This window comes from Musca domestica, unplaced genomic scaffold, assembly GCF_030504385.1.
Source record: "Musca domestica strain aabys unplaced genomic scaffold, Musca_domestica.polishedcontigs.V.1.1 1, whole genome shotgun sequence".
NCBI classification, from domain to species: domain Eukaryota; kingdom Metazoa; phylum Arthropoda; class Insecta; order Diptera; family Muscidae; genus Musca; species Musca domestica.
Window position 1 is genome coordinate 40,405,314 of NW_026712114.1, and position 13,222 is coordinate 40,418,535.

The 13,222-nt window shown below is 33.2% G+C and overlaps 1 protein-coding gene across 1 annotated transcript; it reads left to right on the forward strand.

The window, feature by feature from the left end:
* The first annotated feature begins 430 nt into the window (after positions 1–430).
* Positions 431–8,505, forward strand: LOC101889285 (uncharacterized). The gene is made up of 3 exons (XM_005176831.4): positions 431–873; positions 7,164–7,316; positions 7,390–8,505. The coding sequence occupies exons 1-3, from the start codon at positions 561–563 to the stop codon at positions 7,560–7,562; spliced, it is 639 nt and encodes a 212-aa protein (XP_005176888.1). The 5' UTR covers positions 431–560; the 3' UTR covers positions 7,563–8,505.
* Positions 8,506–13,222: the final 4,717 nt, after the last annotated feature.

Below are 13,222 nucleotides of genomic sequence, written 5' to 3' on the forward strand. Positions count from 1 at the left end.
TTTTGGCCATTGAATTATATGTGCATACACACATAAGCATATTTACACAAACTTATGCAAATGGCCCAAATCGATTATGAGAGAGAGAGGGAGAAAGGGGGAGGGAGGTGGCTAGGGGATCGGTGTGGCGGCTAGGCGACATTGAAGGCTTTCTTTATTGCATGGGCAGGGGGTGGAATGGGTTGCTTGAAGGGATTTCCAATTGGCTTTCTTGTAAATAGTTTAACACTCTGTCCACATGTCTGCCGCATTGGCTTCTACATATTTGGTTATTGGAAAAAGTGGCTAAGCGTATTGCAAAAGTATTTAGCTGTTTTTTTTTCGATTTTGATTTCGGAGTGTCATCGCATTATAAATACCCATGGTGGACACTTAATCAATCACAAATTCATTTCTTCATTCAAAGCCAACTGTTGTGTGGAGTGTAGTGCCTTGACATTAACAGAAAAAAAAAACAGAAAATAAAAAACACAGAGATTAATAACGAAGAAAATATTAAAAATATTTTTCAACGATAAAAATATTCTAATTTAAACAACAAAAACAAAAATCAAAACACCATGTATTCGAAAGTTATTTGTGTTGTCTTCGTGGCCACTTTTGTGTGCGGTGCTGTGGCCCTGCCCAAACAGGATGCCAACGAAAAGGATTTAGTGAACATGATCAACAAAATCGACAGCGAACCCAGTGTACCATTGTTCGGTGGCCTGAGCATTGTACGCTCCGAAAGTGGTCGCGCCTTTGGTCCTGCTGCTGGCAAAGCTGTTGAAACTTTCGAAGAACGCGCTGAACGTTATTTGAAATCTCACCAATTGAACTTCTCCTTCCCCGATGTCGATGAAGAAGAAGAATCAAATGGTCGTGCCATGGAAGGTGAGTCGAGTCGAAACGCAAAACAAATAAATAAAAAAAAGTCGTAATAAAAAAATTGCGAGTGTGTAGTGCAGAATAAAATTAAGAACACTTGAACAAAAAAAAAAAAAAAAAAGAATGCAAAGAGCAATCAAATGAAATACAAGGAAAGCAACGAAAAAGAATCAAAAAACGGTTTATTGCTACAAGGAAACAATGTGAAAGCAATGAAACAATCAAAATTTTTAGAATTTGTGAAAAACTTTGATAAAACAAAACTTATTTAAGTTTTAAGGTGAATACTTTGTTGATCCAGTAAAAAACAAAATTTTCAATGAAATATCATCTGACAATGGATACCCAAGGAAAGGATTAATGAAAATCTGTCGGCAAACATTAGAAATGCTTCCAATAATAAATGAAAAGGGTCACAAAGAGAAAAGTTTCCTCTAAATGTCTTCCATGGATGAATATCCTGTCATTATTAAAAAATAATATAATTTCCATTCAAAATCAAAAATATTTGGAAGATGGATGTCACTTTTCTCGAATCATAGTTTTTAACCAAAAATGTGTTAAAAAATTAATTTTGCTTTCTTTATTTAAAAAAAAAAAAAACAATGCCTATCAATGTCCAATGGAAGTTGAGTTCCTTGAGTCTATCTTGTAATAGATCCTTAACAAAAGTATTTTTATGAATTTTAGTCAAGAAATTATTCGTCTTGTTGATATGGCGCCCAATCAAAAAAGTTTCACAATGGGCTTAACTTCCCAAGTCGGAGTTGACAATTCAACTTATTACTCAAGACCAACGAAAAAAGAATTCCTTACACAGGACGCAATTAGTCCCATTTGTAGTCCCTAGATTTCCACCCAGCCTCAATGGTTATACATTTCACTTATTACCATTTTGGAAGGGTAATCTTTTGCTCCGTTCGTTCAATATTTGATTCAATGATTATGATTCAATCAGACATTTTGATGATTTCAGTAACATTTGTGGATCCTTCTATTGGCAACGTATTATTTCGTGATCTCTCTTTAACGCTTTGATATTCCTCCCTATGGAAGTACTTCCTTATTTCAAAATATTTGATCCCGTTTTTCAATAGATTTTCCAAGTTTTCCTAAAACTTTGAAAATCTCCCTATTTGAAATTGAATTAAAAACTTGATGTATACAAAAAAAAAAAAAGACTTCAAAATTCAGCATTGCCCTTAACTATTATGGACTGATTTAAAGGACAACAGTGAAGATTAAAAATAGGAAAATGGTCTAAAAATGCCCGAATCTAAAAAATAAAATGTGGATCTAGAAAGAATTGATTGATTGATTGGCCTTTTTTTGCAAAAGTCGAAACAAAAAAATATAAAGATTAGCACGTCTCAAGCGCTACCCGCTTTAATCCAAATTTTCAAGAACGGGTCTCAAGGGAATTTTCTGATTTCTTTTCTTTATTTTGTTTTTCGGAACACTTGCCCCCTTATTTACTCAAGAGTGTTATATTTCAAAAAAAAAAAAAATATATATATATATATATATATATATATATATATATATATATATATATATATATATATATATATATATATGTTTCGACAAAAAGACATGTATTAGACTTCCTACATTTTTGCACCATAAGTTATACAGAGGTCACCAAATATCAGTCCTATCTTTCAAAAATGTATTTTTTGTTGTATACCACTCTTTAGGAAAATTGAGCTATACAACCCCTACGTTTTTCTCAAATCGGAGGTAATATAAATTCTTAATTAAATGCCGTTTCTATAACCTCCACCTTGAATTTCGATCTAACGATGTCCGTCTGTCTGTTGAAATGACGATATAGCCCACATGATTTGACGTAGAGCTTCAAAATTTGGTACAAAAATTTGTATTGTGTCTGGGATGGTTGGTATTGAAAATGAGATATACCAGTTCACGTTTTCGTATATCCCCCATATAACGGTAGAAACCGATATTCGGTATTTTAACGGTTTTTCCCATATTTTTTCCACAGATTTCTCTAAAAATTGGAATTGTTGGTCATAATGGGTTCTAGCTCCTATGGCGGAATATTTTATATATAGGCCCACGTTTTCGAATAGCCCCCATATAACGGTACCCACCGATATTCGGTATTTTGATGATTTTTGCCACACTTTTTTCACGGATTTGTCTAAAAATTGGGCTCTACCTCCGGTGGCGAACATTTTAGGTATAGGCCCGCGTTTTTGAATACACAGCCCTCTCACTTTATGGTTTTTGATAAGTTTAACTGATAAGTTTATCCAAACGGTCCTAATGGTATATGGAAGTGGAACATGCTTGAATTCAGATACTTTTATATAAAAATGTTTTTTTTTTACCCAATGGTGGAGGGTATTAAAAATTTGGCCAGGCCTAAATTAATGTTTTTTACTTGTTATTTCACTCTTTTTTCTCGATCAAAAATAAAATACTATTTAAAGTCTACCTCATTGTAAAGATCTAATGATCCTCATTTTAAAAATTTGCTCTAAACACATTCCGTTTCAACCAATCCATGCTATACAAAATTTATTATTTCCTCCAAGGCACACATTTCATAAGCCTCTCTAAAGCAAATATCTAAATTATTCCACAACTTTTCCCCACACTTCCTTCTTTTCCGAGAATTTCCCGAAACGTTACACCTGTCCTTAGTTGCTCCTGCAATTAGGAATTCTAACTAAGCACTAAATCCTCTTTGCTCAAAACTAAAATGTCTCACAAAAAATTTGCCATGCAATAGGAAATTTTTGCTGATTCTGTTCACTTTACAGTTCAATAAACAAAGCTTCTTCTCCCCCTTGAAAAGAGATGATGAAATACATTTGCTTCAATGGAATCATTTCATCTATCTATTTACCATTCCAGAAAATTTTGTTTTCATTAAGAAATTTCACTTCACTTTCAATATTATGACTAAATGAGGAGGGTCTGTCTTCTTCTTCTTTCCCCTGTTGCCGTAACTGAGAAATCATTCTTCAAAAATCAACTCACGTAAATATTTGAAGCATTTTGTTTGTATTTTATTTTTGTGTGTTTGTGTTATCGGCACGCATTTAGTTAGTCAGTCAGACAGACAGACCGTCAGTCACTTGTTACTCAGTGTACTCGATGCCTGTCTACCAACCACTATACCTTCAAAATTGAATGACTGCCTGGCTGACTGTATGCCTGTCTGTCTGTCTGTCTGTCTGACTAGCTGTAGTATAGTTAGTGTCAAAGCTTTGTTTTCGTTGTGCTACATTGCACGTACAAATTTTGTGTGACATTATGTTGAAAGTATGGCTTGATTTGACTTTCTCTAGATGCCTAATAAAGTGAGGAAGGGCAGCGGGAGGAGGGAATTGAGGGATGGTGGAATATTTCAATTTTTAAAAACCCCAGGCACGTTCGTTTTTTCCAACATTGTTCAATTACTTCCGCAATCATAAAGGTTTAAATGTTTAAAAATTTGTTAATTTTGTTTTTACAAAGAGCGCTAGAAATTTTCAAAATTCCTATGAATACTAATAATGAAATGGAATTAATAAATTATCTCCAAAAAATAATTTTCTTTTTAAAATCTAGCGAACAAGGAGCATCATTTTTTTTCATATAAAAACAACCCACCCTCCGTGAAATGTTTCCCCTTTATATTTAGTATTTTGGGTCTAAATCGAAAAATAATGATCTATAAAATAACCATGGTTGCCAAATGAGGAACAAAGGAACTTTATTGAGTTACTTTCAACACACCACTTAAAGGAAATTCTTAAGGGTTTCGAAATAAAAAACAATGGAAAAAATTTAAAAAAAAAATTGGGAAGCTCAGATTTGATCCTATAAATCGGAAATATGAAATAAAAAATCGAAAATATGAAATAAAAGTTTTAAATAACATTTTTCTTTTAATATTTCACGCCTTAATTAAGGTTATTTATTTCAGGGTTTTTGGCCTAGGTCTTAAGAATAAGAAAAATGTATCCTTATACTCTTTTACCAAGAGCCATATGTGGCACCCTTCAATTATTATAATACCTGTCAGCTTATTATATCTTATATAAATAACAATTTTCTTAAAAGTTACATTCCTCTCTAGTTTCAATTCGCCTGAAATGTAATCTCCTTTGCAGCAAACACATGCTTGATTACAGATTAAAATGTTTTTGCCCAACTGCTCATGACATTTGAATGAATGTTTAAAATTAGAAAGTGAAATTCATGTAACATTGAATTATTTCCTAAATCTTGTTCAAATAGGCTTTAATTGGTCATATGTAAATAGACGCACTCACACACATGTAGTTTTATATTACACGTACAATTGATGTGCGTAAACATGTATTAAGTGTAATTAAAGAAAGATTAATGGCAGATATTTTCCCTGTTAAACAATAATAGTATTACTCGCTTCCTACCTTCCTTCGTTTAGTTTGCTTTCTTTGTGTACATATAAATTTATCATAAAGTCTTTATCAACAACCTAAAAATTTGTTAGGAATTAAGTAGGAGCTTAACAACGGCTGCTGCTGGTAATTATGAAGAATACAAATGTATTGTAGTTTTGTCTATTGCAAAAGTTTATATTTGCATTATTTAAGTAGACTTTCGAAGACCAAAATTATAGAGAAAGAAAGAGCTTAAGTTTCAAATTCTATAAATTCCTGGCTCTTAGAAGATGTTGTTAACAGACTGTTAAATCGCAGAATGTAATTAACTACAGGGTTGCCCATATTCGACGGACCTTTGGGCCCTTCGGGCCCATTCCAATCGACGAGGCTTGTCCGCAGGCAACATTCTTTGCGTCAATTGAATTTTGTACGGGAACTACGAATGCAAATCAATGCGAATAATCCGTTGTAAAGTGGACCGAGCCATGCCCAACTGCTGAGAACGGCGTTTTTGGGATGTTCTTGGGGACCTCTCAACACTGGCTCGTACGGCAGCGATATTCTCGGCCGATCGCCTTGGTCGACTTTTATATGGCCTCTTCGGATTAGAAAAAGCCTTACCAGTCGAAAATTTTTCGTATAAACGCTTAATGGTGTTCTTAAAAGGCGCACTTCTCACATTTTTTAATGTTTTAAAAGCACGTTGAGTTTTCACAATTGACTTCTTCTGTTGAATGTAAATTTCAGAGCGCTCGAGTTGCGTGTATTGGTTCATGGTACAAATCTGCTTGGACTGACGCTTCAAACGCGGTATGTCATTAAGCGATGTGACATCTCTGTCAAAAGTTATGGCGTTGCCAGATGGGTCCGTCGAATATGGGCAACTCTGTGCATGTCCACGTCTTCGTATAGCCTCAATACCTCCCTATATTCGGTATTTTAAATTTTATCCTCCTACTAATTCAAAAAAACGAGTTAGATATCTAGTTAGAAATGACTGTTTTATTTGAAAAATTAATATCAAATTAACACATTTATATTAAAAAAAGCTGTTCGGTTCAATATTTCAGAAGAATACACTTGATATTCGTCTATATTTAATTAGTCATCAATCTGTCAGAGCACTCTTCTTGAACTGTTCACTGCATTCACTAGATATGTACTTCAATAGACTCAAGTCCACCAAGAAACTAATTGAATTGAAATTTTCACTTAAACGATCAGCAGAACTAGGTCTTTCGAAGATTGTTCAATGAAATTTTAAAAAAAGCCACTAAAGGGTAAATTAAATCCTTATTAAAATAGATGTTTTGAATTCTAGAGCTGTCTGGTTCACTATTATATTTCACTGGTCTTATCAAAGGCAAATAGAAAAGTTTTCAGATATTCAATATTAATACTTCAATAGAGTTCATTGTTAAACTTTATCTAATTTATAGAAGAGTTCTTGAAAAATGTATAATTACAAACGCAAAAATTCCCAAACCAAAATTTTCCAAAACCAAACTTTCCAAAAATGAAAAAAATAAATTCAATTTTTTCTAAAATTCGGCCTGAATGGAAATTATAGATCCTGGCCAACATTGTTTATAACTTTCTATCATTTTTGCTTTAAAATTGCTTTAAAATCGAAATCGGAAATTAATATAATTCCTCATATTCTTACCTAAAAAATAAAGAGTTATTCCCTCTAAATCCAGTTATCAGAATTTAAGAAGAATTGGCAACCTTGGGACAATTAAAGTTTTATGTTAACATTATGGTGTTAACAATGTAAGTTTGGACATAGCTGTTAATACGACAACTTAAACTATTCCAATTCCTCTTAATATCATAGCATACTTTAAGGCTTAAATAAAAAAGAAAACGGAAACTAATTTCATTTGTTTTATAAATTATTTGCATTTACAGAACCCCGCAGCAAGAAAATGAAGAAGATGTTGGTCCCCTTGCTCTTGGCTTTGAAATTGAAGAAGGCCGTTATCGTTAAGGTTCTCTTCATGATCATCAAGTTCATTTCCCTCAAGAGTTTGGCTATCTCTTTCTTGGCTCTCTTCTTCGCTGGTAAGTTTTAGAACCTATAAACCGCTATATTCTGCAGAGAACATCACTTATGTATTTTTTTTTACATTTTTAGGTGCCACTTTCTTCAAGGACTTGTTGAGCAAAAAGAAGGAACACATCACCACCGCCTACATCACCGGCAGTCCTTTGAACGCTGAAATTGTGCACTCTGACTGGAACCGCAATGGTCAAGCTGCTGCTTCTGAATTGGCCTACAACCACTACGGTTTGGCTCAACCTTTCTAAGCTATCCTTCTAAAACTTTCTGATTCTTCTATGCCTCCTGCCTTTACTATACTATCTCTTCTATCTATCTCTCTCCATCCCCTCTCTCTCTCTCCTTCTCTGACTCTAAGCTCTCTATGCTGAAAAACAAACAAGACTAAATTTACACATTTAGTTTTAGAATTTAGTTAAAATCTATTTTTTAGTTAGTTTCTTGCTATAAACCAAAAAAAAAAAAGAAAAAATTTTCCCCTACCCTACCACAATCTACTACTTCCCAAACGACCCATGGCTCTTGAAAACTTTGGACTACTCCTGCTCCAATTAATGAAAAAAGCTTCATAATTCATTCATCTCTTCATTATGAAAGTAATTTATTTCATGTCCATTATATCATAAATTTCTTCCCCATCATTTTTTTGGTGGTGTCTCTGTTTTTATGGTATGAAATTTTGAAAGGCTAGTACAGCGTCCTTTCTTCTGCCAACGAAACGAAATATTTACGTTTTTCCAACTCTGAAAAATTGTGTGCGAAATTGGTGCATTTGAATTTTAATGAAATGTTAAATCGTTATTTATAATGTTAACTGATAAAAGAAAATATATATGTACATAATTTGTATATTTTTGTTTGTGAGTATTCTCATACATACATACATAACAACACTCAGGTTGTATTTCATCGCTAGAATGTGCTTAAGGACCACACTTGAATTTCGTGTTAAACTTTTTTTGTATACCCCAACTTTGTAACAAGGAAGGATCTTAAAAGTCTGATAATTTTTTTGCCAGAGAACAAAAAACACAACAAAAAAATCACATAATTTATTTTTCATTAATTATAAGTATTTATAAAAGTTAAAAAAAAAAAACAAACAAAAAATCATTACCAAAAGAAATATGTATTTAATTACAATCATGGAACAAACCAAGCAAACTGAATAAAAGTTCATTTAAAAAAGCATTTTTTAAACATTGTGTTTAAATTGGTTGAAAAAATATATAATTAAATGGGAATACGCAATTAACATATAATATGGAACTTTAAGCACATTAAATGAGCTCTTGCCTATGGTTCGTAAAATATATGTGAGTAGTTTCTAGTGGCAAAAATTAAGCCATTATATAAATGGTACACTAATAATACACCTTGAATTATTTGCTGATGGCTACCAATGTCAAAGACCTAAAATGGTAAAGACTAGACAAAATGCATTCTGAGCAAATGGTTTGTGGCTATACTATCTTGAATAACAGCTCATGGCAGAGGCATGTTAATATAAAAAACACAACTATAGGAAAGAATGACAAATAAAAGTTTGGACAATCCAAAATATTGGTTTCAAAATTCTATTCCATATACCTTCTAAAATAATTGCATACTGCCTTAGCGGTTTATATTGCTTAATATTGGTAACTATGTTGTTACGATATCATAACAACAGAGGTATTTTTCACAGGGTTGCCATATTTTGACTCTGTCTTGTCCCATCTTTATACTTCTATGTCTTTGCCAATATCATAAGTTCATCCCGACGAAAGGAATGGCCAGTTGGCTTTTTCAGCTTTTTGATATGGCGACTTTGTTAGCTCTATCAGTGTCAAAACCAAAGACCTAAAATGGTAAAGACTAGACAAAATGCATTTTGAGCAAATGGTTTGTGTCTATACTATCCAGATAACAGCTCATGACAGTAAGAAAAAGATGTATATCCTTCCAGAAATTCTTCCTAAACATTCAAGATACCTTAAATCGCTTTTGCAGGTCATGATATGTTTCATAACCCCCGTATTTCAGGAATATTTTGAATTTTTACCATATTCGTACTAATTTCGGCAAATATTGATAATTTGAGAAGAAACCATCACTTTTTGGTATAACCATCATATAGGGTAAGTGTACCAATTGTATTCCCACAAAATATGCCAAATATAGTACGATGGGTACACTAAAGCAGTATTTTTAAAGCTACCTCCTTCCACCTTTCATCTGTATTTGCAAAGAGGAAAATTTTGTATGTTTGTTCGTAATGGACTCGAAAATCGCTGAACAGATTATCCTTAAAATTCAAGTATCCAACAACATCGCCTGAAAGTAACATAGCCTGTATACATTTTTGAAATTCGACTTGAAACTGGATACATCGCATCAGAATTGGAGGTAAAATTTTCCAAAATGTCTCCATAATTTGGAATTCATAACGGAATTGGAACAAATATAAATTTGCCAAATTATATTAAAATCAGTTCAGATTCGGATATAGGTTCCATATATATTTTCGGCCGATTTCATGAATTTGATGCAACAAAACACTCTATGTCTGTTCTATTTTAATGAAATTTGGAATGAGTGACGGGATTTGATCAGAAAATACATTCGTCAAATTATATTAAAATCGGTGCAGATTTGGATATAGCTCCCACATATATTTTCGACCGATTTCGTTTATTTGATACACCAAACACGATATGTTTGTTCGATTCCAATGAAATTTGAAAAATGTGACAGGATTTGATAAGAAAAAATTTTTTCAAATTATATTAAAATCGTTTCAGATTTGGATATAGCTCCTATATATATTTTCGACCGATTTCGTTAATTTAATGTACCAAACACGATACGCATGTCCGATTCCAACGAAATTTGGAATGAGTGACTAAATTTGGTACAAAAATAAATTTGTCAAATTATTATTTTCGGCCAATTTTACATATTTCATGCACCCAACGCGATATGTATGTTCGATTACAATGAAAATGAAAGAGAGACGAAATTTTGTACCAAAAAAAATTTGCCAAATTATGTTGAAATCGGTTGATGTATGGGTATAGCTCCTTTATATATATTTCGGACTATTTCATGCATGGTATGCACCAAACACGATATGTATGTCGGATTCCAATGAAATTCAGAATGTGTGGCGGAATTTGGATCCAATAATAAATATGTCAAATTAATTAGAAATTGGTTAAGATTTGGATATAGCTCTCATATATATTCTCGGCCGATTTTACATATTTGATGCACCAAACACCAATCCAATTTCAATGAAATATGGAAAGTGTGGCGGAATTTGGTGTAAAAGTAAATTTTGTCAAATTATATTGAAATCGGTTCAGATTGGGGTGTGATTTTATTATAAGAAGCATTGGCCCCCAACGCCTTTGCAATGGTACTAAGCTAACAATAAAACACTACACAAAAATTAATTTGAGAATACGATTATTACGGGGAAGTATGTTGCTACCTCGAACTCAATAATTGCAACAGAAATGCCAACCAACTTCAAAAGATTGCAGTTTGCTGCACACTTGGCATTTGCTATGAAATCAATAAATCCGAAGGACAAACCCTTCGTGTATGCGGACTAAGTTTGGCATATTCTACTGTTCACATGGTCAGCTGTTCCTGGAATGTTCACGCATTGGTAGACCGAGGTATTTGTTTGTTTACGCATTAAAGAATTACAATAATTAAGTTTTTTAAATTTTTGTATTTGTCTTATTTTGTATACCATAAAATATTCGTATATAAAATTTTCAATGCATATAAAATCAAAAGGGGTAGCGAAGCCACAGGGTACATATAGTTCCCATATAAAATTTCAAGGCTCTAACTCCATCCGTTAAAAGAAAATTACCTGGGCAATTAGTAGCTTTTCGTACACATAATGTTTTAATTTTTTCTAAATACTTTGACTTACCTTGGAAACTTTACTGTGTGACCCCTAATTCAAAATTTTAAAATGCAAGTGCTATCCGTTTCTTAATTCACACCTGACGCAGACGAAACGCCTGAAGCTAGAATCTAGAAATTTTGCATGAATGTTAGTCTTGGTGCGAAATTGGAATGACAGCCACTGACGGAGTGCAGTTACCAAAGGGTTTTAGGAAATTCGAACCTTAAGTTTACAAAAGTTCTAAACTATCAATAAATTTATAAAATGGAACCATTTGTTGTACTAAAAGTGAACGAAAAGTACTACATTGGTACAATTTGGTATTAGATGAACAGATGATTCCTGAAATCTGAAATTTTGTATCAGGACCACTATTCATGTGTATTTTAGAATGATACTTGGTACCAGACAACCTATGGAGCCCAAAAATACCTCTGTCAAATTTTATCGAAATCGGATCAAATTAGGATATAGCTCCCATGTATATGTTTCATCTGTTTTGGTATTAAAGTTCCTCACATGCCCAATATGCTTTCCATAACAATAATCTTTGGTACCTGATATCAGATGCATCTCAGAAATAAGTGTTTAAAATTTTTGTAAAGACCGGTTCCTATTTGGATATAGCTCCCATATATATCTTTATGTGATATATATTCTTGATTAGCATAAAATTCTATATCGATTTGGGGATGTCCGTCCGTCTATCCGTCTGACCGTCTGTGGAAATCACTCTAGCTTCCGAACGAAAGGAAGAAGGTTCATAAAATGTTACTCAAATGTATATTATGTCTGCAGGACTTTTGGTAATGGAAATAGGTCATATAGGTCCACGTTTTAGTATAGCCCCCATATAATGGTACCTCCCTATTTTCCGCATTTTTGAGATTTAAGCGACATTATTTACCGGAAAAATTTCAAGTTTGGTATTTGAAGTTTGTAATGCATACTACTGCCTATGACAAAAAATTGTCTGTGCAGGTCCACGTCTTCGTATAACTCTCATATAACGGTACCTTCCGATATTGGTATTTTGATGATTTTAGCGACATTACCGGAGCCATTAACCCGTCTTCCTACAACAGCACTATAACAGGTTTATGCATTGCAAGCAATATAGTTGTTGTGGACAAAAAATCCATCACTACAAAAACAAACTTTGTCGTGAAAAAGATTTGCTAATAGAACTTAAGTCGAACTTAGAGGGTTTCTGGGGATTAATTCGCATTTGCTAAATCGCAATAAGTTCGAAATAAATACTACTTTCCAGAGATCGGCCCTTGCAAGCCATCATTCACACCATATATGCCTTAACAAACGGCGAAACGCGTAGCATAGTGGTGAGTGTGTGATAGTGTCTATCTGGCTTCGAGCAAATTTCATTAAGCTCGGCTCTAAATAGAAATTAACACTTAAAAATCCTTGTTTGTGCTAATGTTCAAAGTTCTAGCTTTCATATTACCAACCAATAATTTAGTTCAAGAAGGAAATGTTGCCAATTTGTTTTAGATTTTACGCTTATCTAGAATATAAGAACATTACAGAGGGTTCGAGGTGTGTAGAACTAAGTGACAATTCTATTTAGGCATTAAAGTATTAAAACAATTAAAAAACACTAGGTTCGGGCGGGCCGAACTTCCAATACACCCCACCTTAGGTTAAAGGACACTTTTTTATATAAAAGTATCTGAATTCAAGCGTGTTTCACTTTAAACTTCATATTAGACCGTTAAATTTATCAAAAACCATAAAGATAGTGAGGCCGTTATATGGAGCCATACCAAAACGGGAACCTCTATTTAATACTTCAAGGATTGTCATCTATCAAATGTTCTAAAATGACAAATTTGAAACAATTATGTAGGTAAATGTGACTAGGATTATAAAAATATCGAATATCAGTGGGTATTGTTATATGTGCGCTTTAGGAAAGCGTGGAACTAAATATTCAATTTGCTACCGGGCTAGAACCCATTATGAACTGCAAATACAAATTTTTAT